Here is an 18,654-nt window from a genome sequence, read left to right on the forward strand (position 1 = left end):
TATATTAAGTATATTAATATATAATATAAATTGTAATTGTATAATATAAATCTTTATACCGATTAATCATTTGAGAGCACTAACTATTTTATATACTACTGTTTAAAAGTTTGGGGTAAGTGAGAATAAATAGTCTTATTTAGCAATGATGCATTAAAATCAGCTAAATTTACAGTTAGACATTTATAAACATTTATATTTCAAACTCATTTTGGCCTTTTTCAACTTTCTATTCTACAAAATATATGAAGCACCACATCTGTTTTCAACACTGATAATAATCAGAAATGTTTCTCGAGCAGTAAATCATATTATTATTCTGATTTCTGAAGATCATGTGACACTGAAGACTGGAAGAATGATGCTGAAAATACAGCGGAGCATCACAGAAATAAATTGCATTAAACAAAATATTAAAATGAAAAACAGGTCAATTATAATAATAATAATTAAAAATATTACTATTGATGTTGTATTTGTATCTAATAAGTATATATAGAGTATATATTTTTATTTTATGATTGTATGTTATCCAGTCATGAAAAGCTTGCTTTGCTTATTTTTCGACTAGTCATATGGAAGCTATGCTAAAGTTGGTAAATTGCTAAAGTGTAAGTTATTTTATACTATCCTCTTAACTACAGTTTATAGTCAGTCCTGCTGCTGTACTGAATACAAAAAAAGCAAAAAACATATAATAAATAAATGAATCAATTGCAGATCTGATAACCCATGACCCCTCCACAGAATAGCTTATATTTGAGTTTTGGTCTTCACCTGTATGTCTGTTGGATCCATCTAAGCTGGCAAACTCGATGTAGTCCTCTCTGGCGTCTGCCCAGTAGATGCGATCGTTGATGAAGTCCAGAGTGAGGCCGTTGGGCCAGGTTATCTTGTCCTGTACGATCACACTTCTGTTGGTGCCGTCCATCCCTATGCGGCCAATGTGAGGATTATCACCCCAGTCAGACCAGTACAGGTACCTGACAAAGACAGGCACTTACACTTTATGATCCTTATTAGCAGAAACAGAGAGATGGGTACAAAATAGTGAAAAAAGAAAGCAATTAAGGCATTTTCAGTGTTTACCCATTGCGGACGTCCACAGCTACTGCTCTGGGTTCCCTTAGTCCCGTGTTGACTAGCACCGTCCTGTATGCTCCATTCAGCTTCGACACCTCAATAGTGTCACGTCCCTTATCACACCAATACAGGTTCCCCCCAACCCAATCAACAGCCAGACCATCGGGGTTGCTGAGAGACGTGCGATGGAGAACCTGCAGCAGAGTCAAACCAATGTCCAGCTTCAGAAAAGATTTAGTTTTTAAATGAGAATGAGAGTCCGAACAGCTGATAAAATCATCATAACAATCCACATGACTCCAGTCCATCAGTTAACGTCTTGGGAAGTAAAAAGCTGCGTGTTTGTAAGAAACAAAACCATTACTTGGTTTTTTAACTTTTGATTTTTATTTGTTGATCTGGGCCAAAATACGACTAAATAATGCATAAAAAAGTCCATATCCTGTTGTATTTCACATCAAAAACCACACAGATTTGTTTAAGACTTTTAAACAGTGCTTGTTCTGTGCAGATTTCTCTCCCGATTCAGGCGAGATTACGTTTTCACTGGGGAAAGCAATATTTAGGATAAAGGACTTTCTTGCAAACACATATTGTGTCTTCTCCAGATGTTAACTGATAGACTGGAGTGGTGTGGATCACTTGTGGATTATGTTTTTATCAGCTGTTTGGACTCTCATACTGACGGCACCCATTCACTGCAGATAATCCATTGCTGAGACACTGATGCAATGCTACATTTCTCCAAATCTGTTCCCAAGCAGAAAGAAACTCATCTACAGTACATCTTGGATGGCCTGAAGGTGAGTAAATCTTTTAACAAAAGTTCATTTTGGGATGAACTATACCTTTAATATTCAAAACACAATGCAGTTGCATGCATATCACCTGAACGTCACTGCCGTTGATGTGCATGCGTCGAATCATACTGCCTTGAGTCGTCACATCCGTCCAATAGATCATCTGCTGCCTGTAGTCGAAGTCTAACGCAACAGCATTGTTCAGACCCTGGGGATGAAGAGCATTCATCAGGAACCAGGCAAACAACTCGAACAAAATGTTTGAAAAACTAATGTCAAATCATACCTGCTTTAAAAGTGTGTAGTTTGAGCCATCCAAGTTTAGCCTTCTCAGGTAATACCGGTTAGCAAAGATGAGGAATGGCTCCTCGTCTATACAATGAAGTGAGAGAAATGTTAAGACCAGTGACAGCAAAAAGAAACAACATAACATGACACTTACTTAAAAAGTGAACTATTTGTAACTGATCCGAATGCTTCTTCTATAATGATTGATCTACATTGCAAATGGCAAATCCAGTGGTGAATTCCTTTGGAAAGTGTACTTTTCGTATTTCCACAAGCCAAGTATCTAGTTTAACCATCCTAATGCAACTGTCTGTGACAGTAATGGACAGATTGGTCATCTGACTCGTACCGGAGGTGGACTTGCAGACAGTGGGGTCGGAAGGGCTAAGCTGGAAGCCATCCACACACACACAGCGGAAGCTGCCATGCGTGTTGATGCAGTGCTGTGTGCAGGGATACGTGGTGGAGCACTCATCCACATCTACACACGTCTTCCCATCATCCTTCAGTCTAAAGCCAGGGTGGCATCTGCACTGGAGAGAGGAACACACAAGAAGGGTTAGCATCTGATTGTTCCAGTGTGAGGGATACCTGGTCATTTTATGATCACAGTGTTGATTGCATTTATATGACAGAACCAACAGAAGTACAAAAGGATGCTTATTTTACTTCAGACAATCTTTTTTCTACTTTATAAATTAATTTTATTTTAGACTTCATTGTTTTAACCTTGTCTTGTACCCAAACTTTGGTAACACTTCTCACTATTAGTTCATTAGCATGTCTAATATTAACATGTTGGCTGTTTATTAAAACTTATAAAGCACATACTGTGCATTACCATAGTATACATCCATCAAGGAAAAACTAAAATAAAAATGCAAAATTTATGTTGTATTAGGGATATTTAACTCTTTCCCTGCTATTGGTGGGATTTTCCATCTTTCCATGTTTTCATTGTTGTACTATGGGCTCGGTGCACAAGATGGCACCGGTGAGCATTAGCGACGAGAGTGTGTGCATACTTATTTCCGGCCCGGCGATGCTCGCATTTACTATAAGGGAAACTTACATACGAAACTTGATAGCTAGATGGATATAATTATTGTTTTTCAAATTTAACAGCGAATAGTGGTACATCAAAGACACAAGGAAACATCCTCCCTACATTTGTGCGTACCTCTGTGTGGAAATTCATTAAGATACAACGCGGAGATTGCTTTATTCTTCTGTTGATTATGCAGATCAGCGTCACTGTCAGGTTAATCAGTCCACAGAAATTTTTTAATTCAAACACAAACCACTCAAATATGCAATACTTTACATTTTCGGAGAGCTGATTTTGTTCTGACTGTTACAGTATCTATAAGATCATAAGGTTTCTGGCTGTCAAACGAGATAAAGTATGTATGTTTTTTTACTTTATTTGATAAGTTTATAACTGTGTACAATTTAACGTAATGCTATTATGGTAGGTTTGCATTAATTAAAAGATAGCTGTTTGCATTCATGTGTTTTTTTTATCAATGTTTATCTGTTTTGTAAAATATCTGCAGCATAAATAATTTTGTCTATAAGCAGCGCATGTATTTTGTTAGGAATTCTTCAGATAAAACAAATATTAAAATTAGTCATGTATTAGTTGTATTATTTTACAGCCTGTTTTTTTTTTTTCATTTCAAAATGTTTGATGCAAAGTTGACTATGTCAAATAATAAAATATGTTGTGAAAATGATGATGAAACAAACTAATGTATGTGCACAATTGAGAAATGTGAAGATAAATCACAGCCCATGTCTCACAAGGTGAATATTTCATTAAACAAAAAAATTATAATCAATGTAATACAAACATTTACAAGAAATAAGTAATTTTTACATTTACATAATTGGTCAGGTAAAAATAAATTATGTATCTGTGTGTACACACCATGAGTTCAATTTTCATTTTGTGAACAGTAGGGAACATTAGTGTATTAAATTCATTCACCGGACCCAAACATACACAGTTTCAAATGCACTGGCTCAGTTAACATTTATACAATAGTAATAATAGCAGTGTAGATCTTATTTGCATCTGAAGTGATATTATAAATCCTGTAAACATATATAGAAGGTAATATTCGGATTTCTCCAGTTCTCTGCACTGGTGTTTAGCACAACCGGAAACATCAAAGCACACAGTCGCAAGACCGGAAACCCAAGATGGCGGAGATATGCAACTAGCCCATTACACGCTATTACACATCTTCTGAAAGAGTAATGAATCTCAGGATCAAAATATGGCAAAGAAGAAGCAGAAACAAAAGATTGTGCATGTAAGCAAATGCATATGTAAAATAGCACAACCATGACACATTGAACAGCATATAAATCAAAACTGCCTGATGTTACCCAATGAAATTTCAACCCAGGAAGTGAGTTAGGACAGTGAAGTTTGGATATTTTGATCATCAATCTGAATCCAATCTGGACGTAGTCTTTCTCTGTTTTTTGTTCAAAATGTTTTTTAATGAAACATGCCTTAATGTATGAAGCTAGAAATTATTATTATTATTATTTATAGGCAGACTCTCTGTTTTGGGGGCCATGAAAGTTTTGTGAAAATGATCAAAAATGCTAGTGTTGGCTTCTTTTTTTTTTTTTGAATGCAGGTGGGAAAGAGAAATGTAATTTCTAATTAAGAGAAAAAATATTGGCAGTGCATTGGGCAGATTTACTAAATGATGAATTGTGAAAGGAAAGAACAATTAAATAGTATGCTGTAAAACAAAAAGTTAAGTGAAAGTGAAGTGAAAGTGAAGTGACATTCAGCCAAGTATGGTGACCCATACTCAGAATTTGTGCTCTGCATTTAACCCATCCGAAATGCACACACACAGAGCAGTGAACACACACACACACTGTGAACACACACCCGGAGTAGTGGGCAGCCATTTATGCTGCGGCGCCCGGGGAGCAGTTGGGGGTTCAGTGCCTTGCTCAAGGGCACCTAAGTCGTGGTATTGAGGGTGGAGAGAGAACTGTACATGCACTCCCCCCACCCACAATTCCTGCCGGACCAGGACTCGAACTCACAACCTTTCGATTGGGAGTCCGACTCTCTAACCATTAGGCCACGACTTCCCACCTAATCACTGACATGATCTAGAAATCTTTACCTTGAATCCGATCTTCTGGTCCTCACACAGCTGAGAGCAGCCGCTCAGTTTACTGTTCAGGCATTCATTAATGAAGCAGTTCAGCTCATCCGTACCGTCGCCACAGTCATCGTTGCGATTGCACAGTAACGTCTCACTTATGCATTTACCGTTCCCACATGCATACGCCGTGTCATTACATTTCTTTTCTGCTTGAAAGACAAAGAAAGAGAACCGTTAAATGCAATCATGGATTCGACCAGCCCTGCAGGTTTCTACTGTAACCAAAGCCTTTTCTAATACCCTCAGTTTGATTTAGCATCATTTATCGTTTGTCTGCATTGCTCTGTGACTCAGCACTAGTTTAGCCCCATCCTAAATGCTCTCAGTTCTTTCAGTTCTCCTTCACACTTTGGTAGCATGAAGCCACATAGACTGCTGAACAGATAGTGAGCTTTGTCATTTGGAGCAGGGCCAGAGGTATCCAGCCGAATTAGCATTTAGTTCATACCAGGCCCATTGCAGTGAGGATTTTTGGGAGCTTCGTCTGAGTGATCGTGACAGTCGAACTCTCCGTCACACTCCCAGGATTTCTGGATCAGACAGCGGCCGTTATCGCAGCGGAACTCATTGGCCTTGCACGCAGGATACTCTGTAAAGACAAATACAGACCCATGAGCACAAATAATACAGTGAAATTGAAATTTTTAAAAACAGTCCCCTGACTGAGCCTGGTTTCTCCCAAGACTTTTTTTCTCCATTTCTGTGACTGATAGAGTTTTGCTTCTTTTGCTGGTCATTTTCGTCATTTTTTATTATTATTTTGAATATGTCTTTTTAGTATGGTAGTTATTAATTGTTCTTTATTATACTTATTTTAGTACTTTGACTTTAAAAAAGAGAAATCGTTTAGTTACGTCGTTAGTTTTAATGGTTTCCGTTTTAGTTTAGATAACCAGGAATATATATGACGTCACAGTCTAGGCTTCTTTTTAATACATGATGAAATAAAAATTCTTCATATGTGCCTATATTATTGTTCTCCTGCATTCATTTCCATATGAATGTTTAGTGTGTACATACCTTCTAGAAGGCAGTATCTACTATTTTGCAAATATGCAATATTTAAAAATGCTAACTAATTTATTCATGTGTAATTAGAGAGACAATTTCTGTATACAAATACTCAGAACAATTCTAATTCTTCTGTACTTACATTTGTTTTGTATGACATCTAGGCCTTGATTGAATTCAAGTGAGAGTCAAGTATTGACATCTTACAAATCATTATCCATGATTCATCTCATTATTTGGTAATTATGAGATAATCATCTTGGTTTGAAATAATCAGGAACATACCGCACTCCAAAGACTCGTCGGAGCCGTCGCCGCAGTCATTGTCATGGTCACACACAAAGTGTTTGGGGATGCACTGTCTGTTCTGGCACATGAACTCTCCCGCTTTACACGTGTTATTGAACACTGAAACAACAATACACTCGAACGTGAGCGATTCCCTCAGTATTTGCACCAAAGCGAATAATGTACGTGTTTCACTCACCACAGCCAGCCTTCACGCTCTCATCGGCTCCGTCTGGACAGTCTCTGTCCCCGTCACATACCCAGCGCTGTGGGACACACTTGTGTGAGTCGGGACAGTGGAACGCATCCGCACTGCATGTCTTATTCTCTGAATTAAGAACATAGACCATTCAGCAACATATAAAACAATTTCTACAAAAATTCACTTTCATTAATGATGTTGATAAATGTCTGCAGTCTTATTCCCTGATTCATCAGTCACGCTACTGGTCACACTTTGAAATGTCCTACTTCATGCTGTTTTTAAGGATCAGTACTCACTGCATCTGCTGTCCTCATCTGTTCCATCTCCACAGTCGTCCGCCCCGTCACACACCCAGCTGCTGGAAATACAGCGATGATTCCCACACTCAAACTGTGTCGCCGAGCAGAACTTATCTGAGTAGAATCATTAAGTGAGCCGTTAATACATTTTTCAAAAGATTCTTCACAGAAAGACATTGTGGTACAACCTAATTTGAAAAATTTATAAATGTGAAAAAAACATAGACAGAAAGAGTTGGCTTGAAGATAACTCTTGAATCTTGAAAAAGAGTTAGCTTGAAGATGGCTAAGGACTCAGCTGCCTGGATTGAGTTGGGGAGGTCATTCCACCAGGAGGGAACATTTAATTTATAAGTCCGTAAAAGTGACTTTGTGCTTCTTTGGGATGGCACAGTCAAGCGACATTCACTTGCAGAACGCAAGCTTCTAGAGGCGCATAAGTCTGAAGTAACACATTTAGGTAAATGGGTGCAGAGCCAGTGGTAGTTTTGTAGGCAAACATCAATGCCTCGAATTTTATGCGAGCAGCTATTGGTAGCCAGTGCAAATTGATAAACAGAGGTGTGACATGTATTCTTTTTGGCTCATTAAAAATTAATCTTGCTGCCGCATTCTGGATTAATTGTAAAGGTTTGATAGAACTGGCTGGAAGACCTGCTGAGAGGACATTGCAATAGTCCAGCCTGGACAGAACAAGAGCTTGAACAAGGAGTTGTGCAGCATGTTCCGAAAGAAAGGGCTTGATCTTCTTAATGTTGAATAAAGCAAATCTGCAGGATCGGACAGTTTTAGCAATGTGGTCTGAGTAAGTCGGCTGATCATCAATCATAACTCCAAGGCTTCTAGCTGTTTTTGAAGGAGTTATGGTTGATGTGCCTAACTTGATGGTGAAATTGTGATGAAACAATGGGTTTTGCTGGAATCACAAGCAGTTCTGTCTTGGCAAGGTTGAGTTGAAGGTGATGGTCCATCATCCAGCAAGAAATGTCTGTTAGACAAGTTGAGAGGCGAATAGCTACCGTCGGATCATCAGGATGGAATGAGAGGAAGAGTTGAGTGTCATCAGCATAGCAGTGGTATGAAAAGCCATGTTTCTGAATGACAGAACCTAATGATGCCATGTAGACGGAGAAGAGAAGTGGTCCAAGAACTGAGCCCTGAGGCACACAAGTAGTTAGATGTTGTGACTTGGACACCTCACCTCTCCAAGATACTTTGAAGGACCTATCTGATACATAAGACTCAAACCACTGGAGTGTGGTTCCTGAGATGCCCTTTGCCAGTAGGGTTGATAGGAGGATCTGGTTGTTAACCATGTCAAAAGTAGCGGACAGATCAAGCATGATAAGTATTGAAGATTTGGATTCCGCTCTTGCCAGTCTTAGAGCTTCAACATCTGAGAGCAAGGCAGTCTCAGTTGAATGTCCACTTCTGAAGCCAGATTGGTTGCTGTCAAGGAGGTTGTTGTGTGTGAGAAATGTAGATACTTGGTTGAACACAGCTCGTTCAAGTGTTTTTGCAATGAAAGGGAGAAGGGAAACTGGTTTGTAGTTCTCTAAAAGAGATGGGTTGAGGGTGGGTTTCTTAAGTAGTGGAGTTTTACGGGCCTGTCTAAATGATGAGGGAAAAACACACACACACACACACACATATATATACTGTACAGCTGTTGAGAGGGATGATGAGTGAGAACGTGACAACTATTAATAAAGAATAGTTTGGTAACACTCACTATAAGTTCTCACTATAAACTTGTTGATTATTATCATGCATATTACTAGCATAATTGAGGTTTATTAGTAATTATAAAGCAGTTATTAATGCCTTATTCTGCATGAGCATATTTTAAATCCCTTAATCCTACAGCATATCTAAATTCAACAACTATCTTACTAAATATATATATATATATATATATATATATATGCTAATTAGGAGTTTGTGGCAAAAGTTGTAGTTAATATTTATTTCATAATCAGAATTAAACTAAAAAAAAAATAAAGTATTTAAAGAAAGCTTATCGAGGCACTTACTAAAAACAGAGTAAAATAAAACAATGCATACATAGTAGTTAAGTTAGTTAAGTATAGTTCCATTTTCTTGGTTTCTGTATTTTTATTATTATTATTATTAAGGATTGGATTCTGTTTTTCCTTGTGTCTGAATCTATGTTCCTACTGTCTGTGACTTTATTCACACTATCCATTACATTTTAAAATGTACTACTTGATGCAGTTTTTAATGAATACAATTACACTTTTATTCACTTCATCCTGTTGTCCATTTATATCTAAAGAATGTTTTGAATCCTATAAAAAGTATTTTTTTATCCTAGTTAGTTTTTTAGGTTGTAGGTTAGGATAAGTCATTTTATCCAGCTTTATATAAAAACTATCAAATCCACAGTATGTCCCCATTTTAAATACCAAATTGAAGGAGTAGCCAAACGTTTATATGTTTATTAATAATGTCTAAATAATAAAAAATGCCATAAATAATGGGTAGTATAGTGCTAGGGGACGGTGTAACCACAGCAGAAGCCACTGGAAGGTTCTCTTGATGACAGAAATACAAACTCACCGCAGTGTGCCTCATCATCTCCATTCTCACAGTCGTTCTCCTTGTCGCAGGTCCAGCTCATAGGGATACAGCGACTATTGGGACAAGCAAAGAAGTTCGATGGACACTTTGTCTTTTTCTTATCTGGTGAGTGAAAAGAAACAAGAGTGAAGTGTTTAGAGGTTTGAAGGCTACTGTACATATATATAATTAAAAAAGATCTTTGTTTCATTACTTTAAAAGTAAAAGACAGACAAAAGGACCAGGAAAGACATCAGTTCCCTTTTGGTCGGTCACTCTCAACGTCATGTCGGATGACCGACGAATTGGGAATTCACTTCGAGTGTAAACTAAACAAGCCACTCACTGCACATTGATAGATAGATAGATAGATAGATAGATAGATTGTTTATTTAGTCACACGACAATACCGGTGGAATTTGTTTTCGGTACAGTATGTTTAAGCTCTACATCATCATACATTACAAACAACAAATAGACAATACACTTCACAACATGTAACAATACAAAATACAGTGGGTACATGACCATGCGTAGTGTATGAGAGGAAAAACTAAACTAAAGAGAGGAGTTCAGAGTCCTGATGGCTATGGGGAAAAAGCTGTTTGTGAAGCATTTGGTCTTGGTAGAGAGTGACCTGTAGCGCCTCCCTGAGGGAAGGAGCTGAAAAAGGTGGTTTGCTGGATGTGAGGGGTCAGAGATGATTTTCTTTGCCCGCTTTACAGTCCGATATGTATAGAGGGAATTGAAGGCAGTGGTTTCCCTATGATCTTGGATGCTTTGTTGACAGTCAACTTTCACCTAACTTTTACCCTCTGTGATCTATTCCACAGGAAGCTCCTTATCCAGTGGCATATGGCTGGGTCAATGTTCATGTCCGAGAGTGTGGTAAAGAGTTTAAATGAGTTAATAGTGTTAAAAGCGGAACTAAAGTCTATGAACAGGATGCGTGTATAGGTGTTTGGTGATTCCAGATGTTGCAAGGTATGGTGGAGTGCTATGCTGATTGCATCCTCAACGGACCGGTTGGCTTGGTCGGCGAATTGATATGAGTCCATCTTCAAGGAAGTGCAGGATTTCAGGTATGCCAGAATAATCCGTTCAAATGCTTTCATTACCACAGATGTTAGGGCAACTGGTCTGAAGTCATTGAGGCAGGTGATCTTTGAGGACTTTGGCACAGGAATAATGATGGAGCATTTAAAGCATTGTGGGACTGTACATTGGCTTAATGAGATGTTAAAAATGGTGGAAAAAACAGGCACCAATTGAGCTGCACAATGGCTAAGCAAAGCAGGACTGATCCCATCCGGCCCTGCTGCTTTCCTGATCTTAAGCCTCTTAAATGTAGTTCTCACCTCATCCTCCTGGATGCAGAAGGGTGGTGTTGAAATGGGGTCAGTGGGAATGACTGGTGAGGTAGGTTTTTCAAATCTTGCATAAAAGTTATTTAATATGTCTGGGAGACTTGGATCACTGTTAAGGGGGGAGATGGGGCGTTTTTTGTAGTCTGTCATGTCCTTGAGATTTTTCCATATTGATCTTGAGCTGCTTGATAAAAATTGTTGTTCCAGTTTCGTTCCATAACTCTGCTTTGCTCTCCTTATAGCAGCTCGTAGTTCATATATGGCAATTCTGTATTGACTCTTGTCTCCACTTTTGTATCAGGCTGCACTACCCCCTGTTTGTGTTGGAGGTGACCATCTCCCCTGTGCGCTTCGGCAGAGCTTTGTTGCCTCTGCCTCGATCTAGTTCTCATCATGGCGGCAGTCAGGAGAGTAACAGTGTAACAGGTTTGAGGATAACAGTGATGGCAATCCCTTCAGGCAACCAACACTCGGGGGACCATCAATATTCTTGCACTCCGCAACCAACTGAGCTTCCAATGCAAAGTGATGAGCCCTCTACAAGGAGTGAACCAGCAGTTTCCTTTGGGGGTTCTCCCGGCTACTGGATGTCGATGGCTGCATCGGAGGATGAGTCTGAGCTTTCTGGAGAGGAAGATTTGACTGCGCTGCTGTCTCTGGGACTGTAGCAATGCCTGAATCGGATCTAGAAATAACGGTTATGCTTTCCTGGGGCACCGTGAGGGTAGGGTTCAAGTGGAGACCTCCACTGTGTCCTGAGCCCTCAAGGTTGGACAATTGATTCTTCGGAGTGGTCCGCGCTGGTTCTCAATGCGGTTTTCTCTGCCTCTGGGTCCCAAGTGGGCATGGAGAGTCGCTGACGGACCAACACCGGACCACACTCATCCTCCTCTCTCATCATCAGGCAGCAGTGGGCAGTTTTGAGAGCGTCATCAATGACCCTACGATTCAGCTGTGTCTTCACGTAAGTTGTGGAGGCAGCCCATGTTCACCTGAGAGAACAGGGCATTCGCACTCTCAACTAAATCGATGACTGGCTCATAATAGCTCAGTCTCAGGACCAGTTGTGTGCACACACGGACTTGGTGCTTTTGCACCTCAGCCAGTTGGGCCTTCAGGTCAACTGGCAAAAGAGCAAACTCTCCGGCGCAGAAAATCTTTTTTCGTAGTATGGAGTTAGGTTCGGTCAAAGACGCTTCATGCAAGGATGTGCTCTGTGGTTGTTAAGCTACCTGAATATGTTCAAGTGCAGGATGGCGGTCCCACTGAACCAGTTTCAAAGGCTCTTGGGGCATATGGCAGTAACGCCTCTGAGGCTGCTTCATATGAGACCGCTTTAACACTGGCTCCATGGCCTAGTCCTGAGGTGGGCTCAAGAGGCGCTTACGAGGCAAGCACATGCTGGTCCACACATACAACACTGCGACTGTTGCGTACATCAACTGACAAAGTGGTCTACACTCCTGTCGCAACTTGCCCGGGACCTTCTACTCTGGAGTCATCTGAGGTTGCTTCATGCCATTTACATTCCTGGTCTGCACAACCGGGGCAGCCGACGTGCTGTCACGAGCTGCGCTCCCGGGATAATGGAGACTCCATCCCCAAAAGGTCCACAAGATTTAGAGTCCTTTCAGAGACACTCAGATAGAACAGTTTGCCTCTCCAGAAACCTCTCACTGCCAGTTGATCTACTCCACACTGACACACAGCTGGCTGCGGGGCCTTCGCAAGTATGTGTTTCCCCCAGTGAGCCTTCTTGCAAAATCAGGGAGGACGAGGAGCAGGTCCTGTTCGTAGTGCCTTACTGGCTCACTCGTACTAGGTTCCAGGGAACTGATGTTCTTTGTGACAGCCCCTCCTTGGGAAATTCCTCTGAGAAAGGCTCCACTGACTCAGAGACGGGGCACACTGTGGCACCTGCATCCAGACTTCTGGAAAACTTCATGTCTGGGTTCTAGGTGACCTACTCCAAGAGGTTGTCGATAGCATTACTTTCGGTGAGTGCACTGTCTAGATGAGAGATGTTTACGACATGATGTGGAACCTGTTTATCAAATGGTGTTCTTCTCACCAAGAAGACCCCCGGAAATGTCCGATCAGAGTCGTGCTGTCTTTTCTGCAGCAGAGGTTGGAGCGAAAGCTGTTTCCCTCCACCCTTAAGTCTATGTGCACCACAACCCCATGGAACAGAAGTATGTGGGGAAGCATGACCTGATCACCAGGTTCTTTACGGGGGGCGAGAAGGCTAAATTCTCCACGGCCCTCCCTTTATACCCTCTTGGGACCTGTCTCTAGTGCTCAGAGCACTACAGCAGGGCCCATTTGAGCCTTTGCAGACAGTCGAGCTGAAGTTTCTATCAATGAAAATTCTGCTCCTGCTTGCAATGACCTTTATCAAGAGGGTAGGGGACCTGAAAGCATATGCACTCGACGATTCATGCCAAGAGTTTGGGCTGGCTGACTCCCAGGTAATCCTAAGGCTCCGGCCCGGCTAAGTGCCCAAGGTTTCCATTGCTCCCTTTAAGGGTCAGATGGTGAGCCTGCAAGCATGTATCCAGCCCTAGCTTCCATATCGTAAACCCTGCCGAAGCTCCTCTTACCCTTTGGCAGCCAGACGTGGTGGAGCAACTGGCACCAGGCCCTCACTCAATAAATCCGTGAGAACCATTAACCCTCTGGAGTTGATTAACGCGGATACACGTTTTGAGTCATTTTCTCCTGATAACCCCGAAAAGAACTTAAATTACACTTTCAGTTTTAATCGTACAGATAAGAGCAATACATCAATCGAATCTGTAACGGGTCTACTTTTTTTTGGATACAGACATAATAACAACAAAACTTTGTGCACTTATAAAATAAAGATAACAAACATGGTGTGCTGTCTGCAGCCTTTGTCTGCGCTGATCTTCATTTACAAACACGTCATTAAAATGAACTGTAACTCCGTGAATATTCAACGAAGAGACATGAGAGAGATATCTATAGAAAGCTTGACATGTCTACTTTTAAACTAAACAAGTGCCGCCGAAAACAGATATTCTGTGATAAAGTAATCCATATGAAAACAACGCGATGTCTGTTTTTCATGTCTCCCTTCATTATATCTAATGTGACCACGCCCCCTCGCTGAACGCGCTATTCAGATTCAAACTGAAGCGCGCGGCTTGAATACACCCACACAGAAGAAAAAACAGACAGACTGTTCTTCAAGTTTTTATTTTACTGTTTGCTTCGCGATGAGAGGAATAAGACATAATACACCCCAAAAAGATGTGATGTGGTTGAGGATTTGAGAAATGGATTTCCTCAGAAAAAAAAGAATGAAGCACTTTATTCAGCAGAGATCATAAACATGAGTAAGTCTCTTTTTATTTATTTATATACTTGTACTAGTTTTCACATATAGTGTAAACATTTTACTAGTTAGACTTTTTCCAAAGACTTTTTCCAAACTATAATTCCTGACTAAATATATAATCAAGTGAAACATTATGAAGTTTCAATAATAATATACAATACTATACCATTCGAAAGCTTGATGTAAATAATATAAATGTAACAAATAAATAACTGTAGGCTAACAAATGTAAAAACAATGCTGTTCTTTCAATTTATTCCCCCTAAAAAACCTAAAAAATATTCTCAGCTCTTTTCAACATTAATAATAATAATAATAATGATAATAATAACAACAATAAATGTTTTTTTGTAGAAAATAAGATTGTTAGAAGGATTTCTGAAGGATTGTGTGACTGGAGTAATGATGCAAAACAATTTGTTTGAAAGTCAGCTTTGATTGTTCCTGATAAACTGTTTAACTGCTCCCCCAAGTGGATATTAAAGTATGTTGTGGGATAATTAAATATATTCTAAATAAACTACAAACATAAAATTATATAGATTTATTTTGTTCTCACATTCTTTCTTGTAACTCGTCCCTCTCAGTGGCACAGATGACTGAATGGCTCATTATGCAGCTCATTATGCAGCTCATTATATGGGCCTTTGTCTTCTCAGGTGTAAATCACAATGATATTCATGGTAGTTGACGCCTACTCGAATATGACTATTACCAACAAAAAGTGTCTTAGAAAATCTAAATCAATATATTGTTTTCTGTGAGTGAGTAAACAAGATCATTTTCACACCATTTAGAAAGAAAAATTCTAGGCTACAAGCTCCAGTTCTCAGAAATCCCGGGAACCATTGTTCTTTATGTGTTTTATGGCCTTATTCAAGTGATTTAACATTTTTAGTTTTTCACTAACCACGCATAACATTTTTTTTCTCAAAAATACAATCATGTACATGCATGCATTTGACATATTATAGTATAGCCCAGTTTGTGCTGATTACATTGAGATTAGACTTTACCCATGTAGATATTTATAAGAAGCTGAAAAAAGCACAAATGTCAGGGCATGACAAAACTTATCCAGGCCCCAAAAATACCCTTAGACTCCAGAGGGTTAAAGGGCTGGGTTCTATATGTAGAGACCTAAGTGGATCTTATATGTGTAAAGTCCACGGTATAGCCTCAGAGCTCGTGTTTCCCTGGGCAGACATCCTCCTATTTTCCAATAGGGTTACAATCACCTCTAATCTTCCATATACTCTTAGACGGTTGTTCCTATGTGTAACTGCTTCTGAAACCTCCTTCGGGAAGGATGGGCTTCTGCGACGTTCTGGTTCCAAGTGAAACAGGCACGTTTTCTCAGTGTTATCCAGACTTTCTGAGTGGGTAGTGCCATAGCAGCAGTAACTGGTCTTGTTGTGGTAAGCCTTGACTTACTCCAAAAAGAAGGGACACAGGAGGTTTCCACAGGACACTGGAAGGGGCAGTATCCATGGCACTTTGGTAGGGATCCCAATTCAGCAGTCATCCAATGTGATGTTGAGAGTGACCGATTGAAAGGGAACATCTCAGTTACGTATGTAACCCTTGTTCCCTGATGGAGGGAATGAAGACGTCACGTCCTGTCGCCACTGTTGTACCACTGGTGTACCACTGCTGAGCAGCCGGTTCATTCAGTGAAAACCTGAATATGCGCTGCACCTGCTGCCTACTTATACTTACGCTGTGTTCAGCAGCAGTTGGATGCAATAATCGCATACCAATGTGTATTGGCTCGTTTAGTTTACACTCAAAGTGGATTGTCTCTCTAAGTAAGATCCAAATTCGTTAGTCATGCAATGTGACATCTCCGTTCCCTCCTTCAGGGAACAAGGGTCACATAAATAACCCAGACATTTCACAGGGTCTAAAATGCAACTTACAGCTGAAGTATGCGTGTGCTCACCTGGGCAGTTCCTCTCATCTGAATAGTCTCCACAGTCGTTTGCGCCGTCACAGATCCATGATGGAGCATAACACAGCGTAGTGAACTCACACCGCTGATAGGTCCCGCCTTTCACACCCAGACGGAAATAACTGGAACAATCAGAGGCCGCTGAAAAACAAGAAATACGACAAAGGCTTAAAGGAGAAGTTAACCCACAAATGAAAATATTTTATAAACTGAGGGATGTTAAAATCATTGCTTTTTGTAATCAACAGCATGTCATATGTACATATACTAATCCAAATCTGAACTTTAAGTAAAAGGCTGAATATTATTATTCATCTACATGTAAATAAATCAATTAATTAAAGTCTGTTTGATCCGGAAGTTGCTGCCGTCTTTATTTGAGTATGGTGACATAATATTGAATAGAGGGTGGGGTTTTTATTTTTGTGCTCCTCCTCTCATGTCTCACTTGCAGCAGTCTAACAGCGGGGGGGGGTCGTTGTTAAGCATATTCTGCCCGAGCCTTCAAACTGACATCATCAGAGAAGGAACACCATTCCAGAGAGTAAGCAAAGTATCTGATTTTGATTAAAGATTACCATCACAAACAATAATTTTTTTCAGTGGATTAATTTGCACAGCTTAATTGTTCAACTTAAGGCTAACAATGTGCGATAACAAAATACATATTGTACATTTTGATTTCATGAGGATTTAATGAACAAACTTACAGCAGTTCATTTCATCGCTGGCGTCCTCACAGTCCAGCACCTGGTTACAGCGACTGGAGTTTGACACACATAATCCATCTCTGCACTGAAACTGATCTGCTGTGCACAGGGTTGCTGGAACACATACAGTACAAAAAGTGCATAAACTCACAAAATCCTGTGCTAAAGAAATAAATACGACTAGTACTACTACTACTAATAATAACAATAATAATAAAACATTTTAGGACCACAACAATGGTCCTAACAATTATTTTTTGATAGTTCTCAATGTTCTCAATGGTGATTTCATTCTATTCTGCAAATGATTACTATACATTTACAATGTTAAATTGTTTTAATGAATGAATTAATTCTTTAATTCATTCATTTTTTTATTAATTAAATCATTCATTCAATTACTTATTCATTCATTTTTCTTTTTTTCTTTCAACCTAAAAATGACATACTGTATGTTTTTCATAAATTCAGCTGCTGCAAAACATCCGCATCAGATTAGTCAAACAATATTCTACAGTCATGCAGACATTCCAGCCACTTGACAATGAAACCGACCAAATGTTCAGAATCATTATAGTTTCTAATTTCAGATTTGATTTTGGGAGGAGATTTAATGGTTCACCCATAAAGTACTGACTTTTCGTGTTTCATTTGATGTTTTTAGCAGGCTTAACAACAACATCAGTTTCCAATTCAAAAGACAAAAACGTTAGAACCCGCTGCAACAGAGCAGGAAGGGGAAAACCAAACTGTACAACATCAAAACATTTGAAAGCTATAGAATTCAATTGGGCTGTCAGGCTGGATTTGAAGATTATAATATAATATAATGTGTATGAACAGATGGACTTACCATTACAGAAGAGTTCATCGGAGTTATCCCCACAATCATCTTGCGCGTTACACCAGGAACTGTGGCCGACACAGCGTCCGTTCACACAGCGCTTATAGCCTTTCTTACATACACGGTTAGCTGGACACAAACACAGACCGATAAGAGTGGCAGGCCTTCAGAACAGCCGTGAACATTCAGAATATCACACTCACTGCAATAGGACTGCTTCTCGTCTGACTTGTCTTTGCAGTGGGCCATGCCGTCACAGGTGAGTGTGTATTTGATGCAGTCTCCATTCCCACACTCAAAGTCATCCATACTGCTGCACGACGTGTTCTGAGCTGAGAGACACAAGATGGCAGCTATTAACATACAATATGTTAACACCGCAGTTGATGTATGAATGAGTGAGTGAATGGGTGAATGTGAGGCAACTTGTAAAGCGCTTTGGATGGCCATGGGGTAAATGCAACATGCAAGCCAATATATATTCCTGCTTGTAGCATGATCACTACCTTCTCATGTACAGCCATGTAGTGATATTTTGTCCAAAACCAGTGTTTACCCTGCTCCACTGATATCTTTAGGATACCAACACAATTAAATGCAGACATTTTATTAGAGATATTTTTCTGAGTGGCGCCGAAGGGGTCTCAACAATTGATAAAAAAAG

General features: G+C 39.8%; 1 protein-coding gene across 1 annotated transcript in view; it reads right to left on the minus strand.

Annotated features, from left to right (window-relative positions):
- Positions 1-18,654, minus strand: part of LOC132126611 (low-density lipoprotein receptor-related protein 1-like) — a 187,469-nt gene that overhangs the window by 49,759 nt on the left and 119,056 nt on the right. The window contains exons 46-60 of the mRNA XM_059537974.1: positions 18,194-18,322; positions 18,000-18,119; positions 17,147-17,260; positions 16,428-16,577; positions 9,758-9,880; positions 7,175-7,291; positions 6,873-7,001; positions 6,671-6,793; positions 5,823-5,963; positions 5,333-5,520; positions 2,521-2,704; positions 2,170-2,255; positions 1,972-2,091; positions 1,090-1,277; positions 778-983 (exon numbers count right to left, since the gene is read on the minus strand). Of these exons, the coding sequence (XP_059393957.1) occupies positions 778-983; positions 1,090-1,277; positions 1,972-2,091; positions 2,170-2,255; positions 2,521-2,704; positions 5,333-5,520; positions 5,823-5,963; positions 6,671-6,793; positions 6,873-7,001; positions 7,175-7,291; positions 9,758-9,880; positions 16,428-16,577; positions 17,147-17,260; positions 18,000-18,119; positions 18,194-18,322 (2,118 nt within the window). The remainder of the gene's footprint in view (positions 1-777; positions 984-1,089; positions 1,278-1,971; positions 2,092-2,169; positions 2,256-2,520; positions 2,705-5,332; positions 5,521-5,822; positions 5,964-6,670; positions 6,794-6,872; positions 7,002-7,174; positions 7,292-9,757; positions 9,881-16,427; positions 16,578-17,146; positions 17,261-17,999; positions 18,120-18,193; positions 18,323-18,654) is intronic.

The sequence above is a fragment of the Carassius carassius genome, chromosome 44 (genome assembly GCF_963082965.1).
Source record: "Carassius carassius chromosome 44, fCarCar2.1, whole genome shotgun sequence".
NCBI lineage: Eukaryota > Metazoa > Chordata > Actinopteri > Cypriniformes > Cyprinidae > Carassius > Carassius carassius.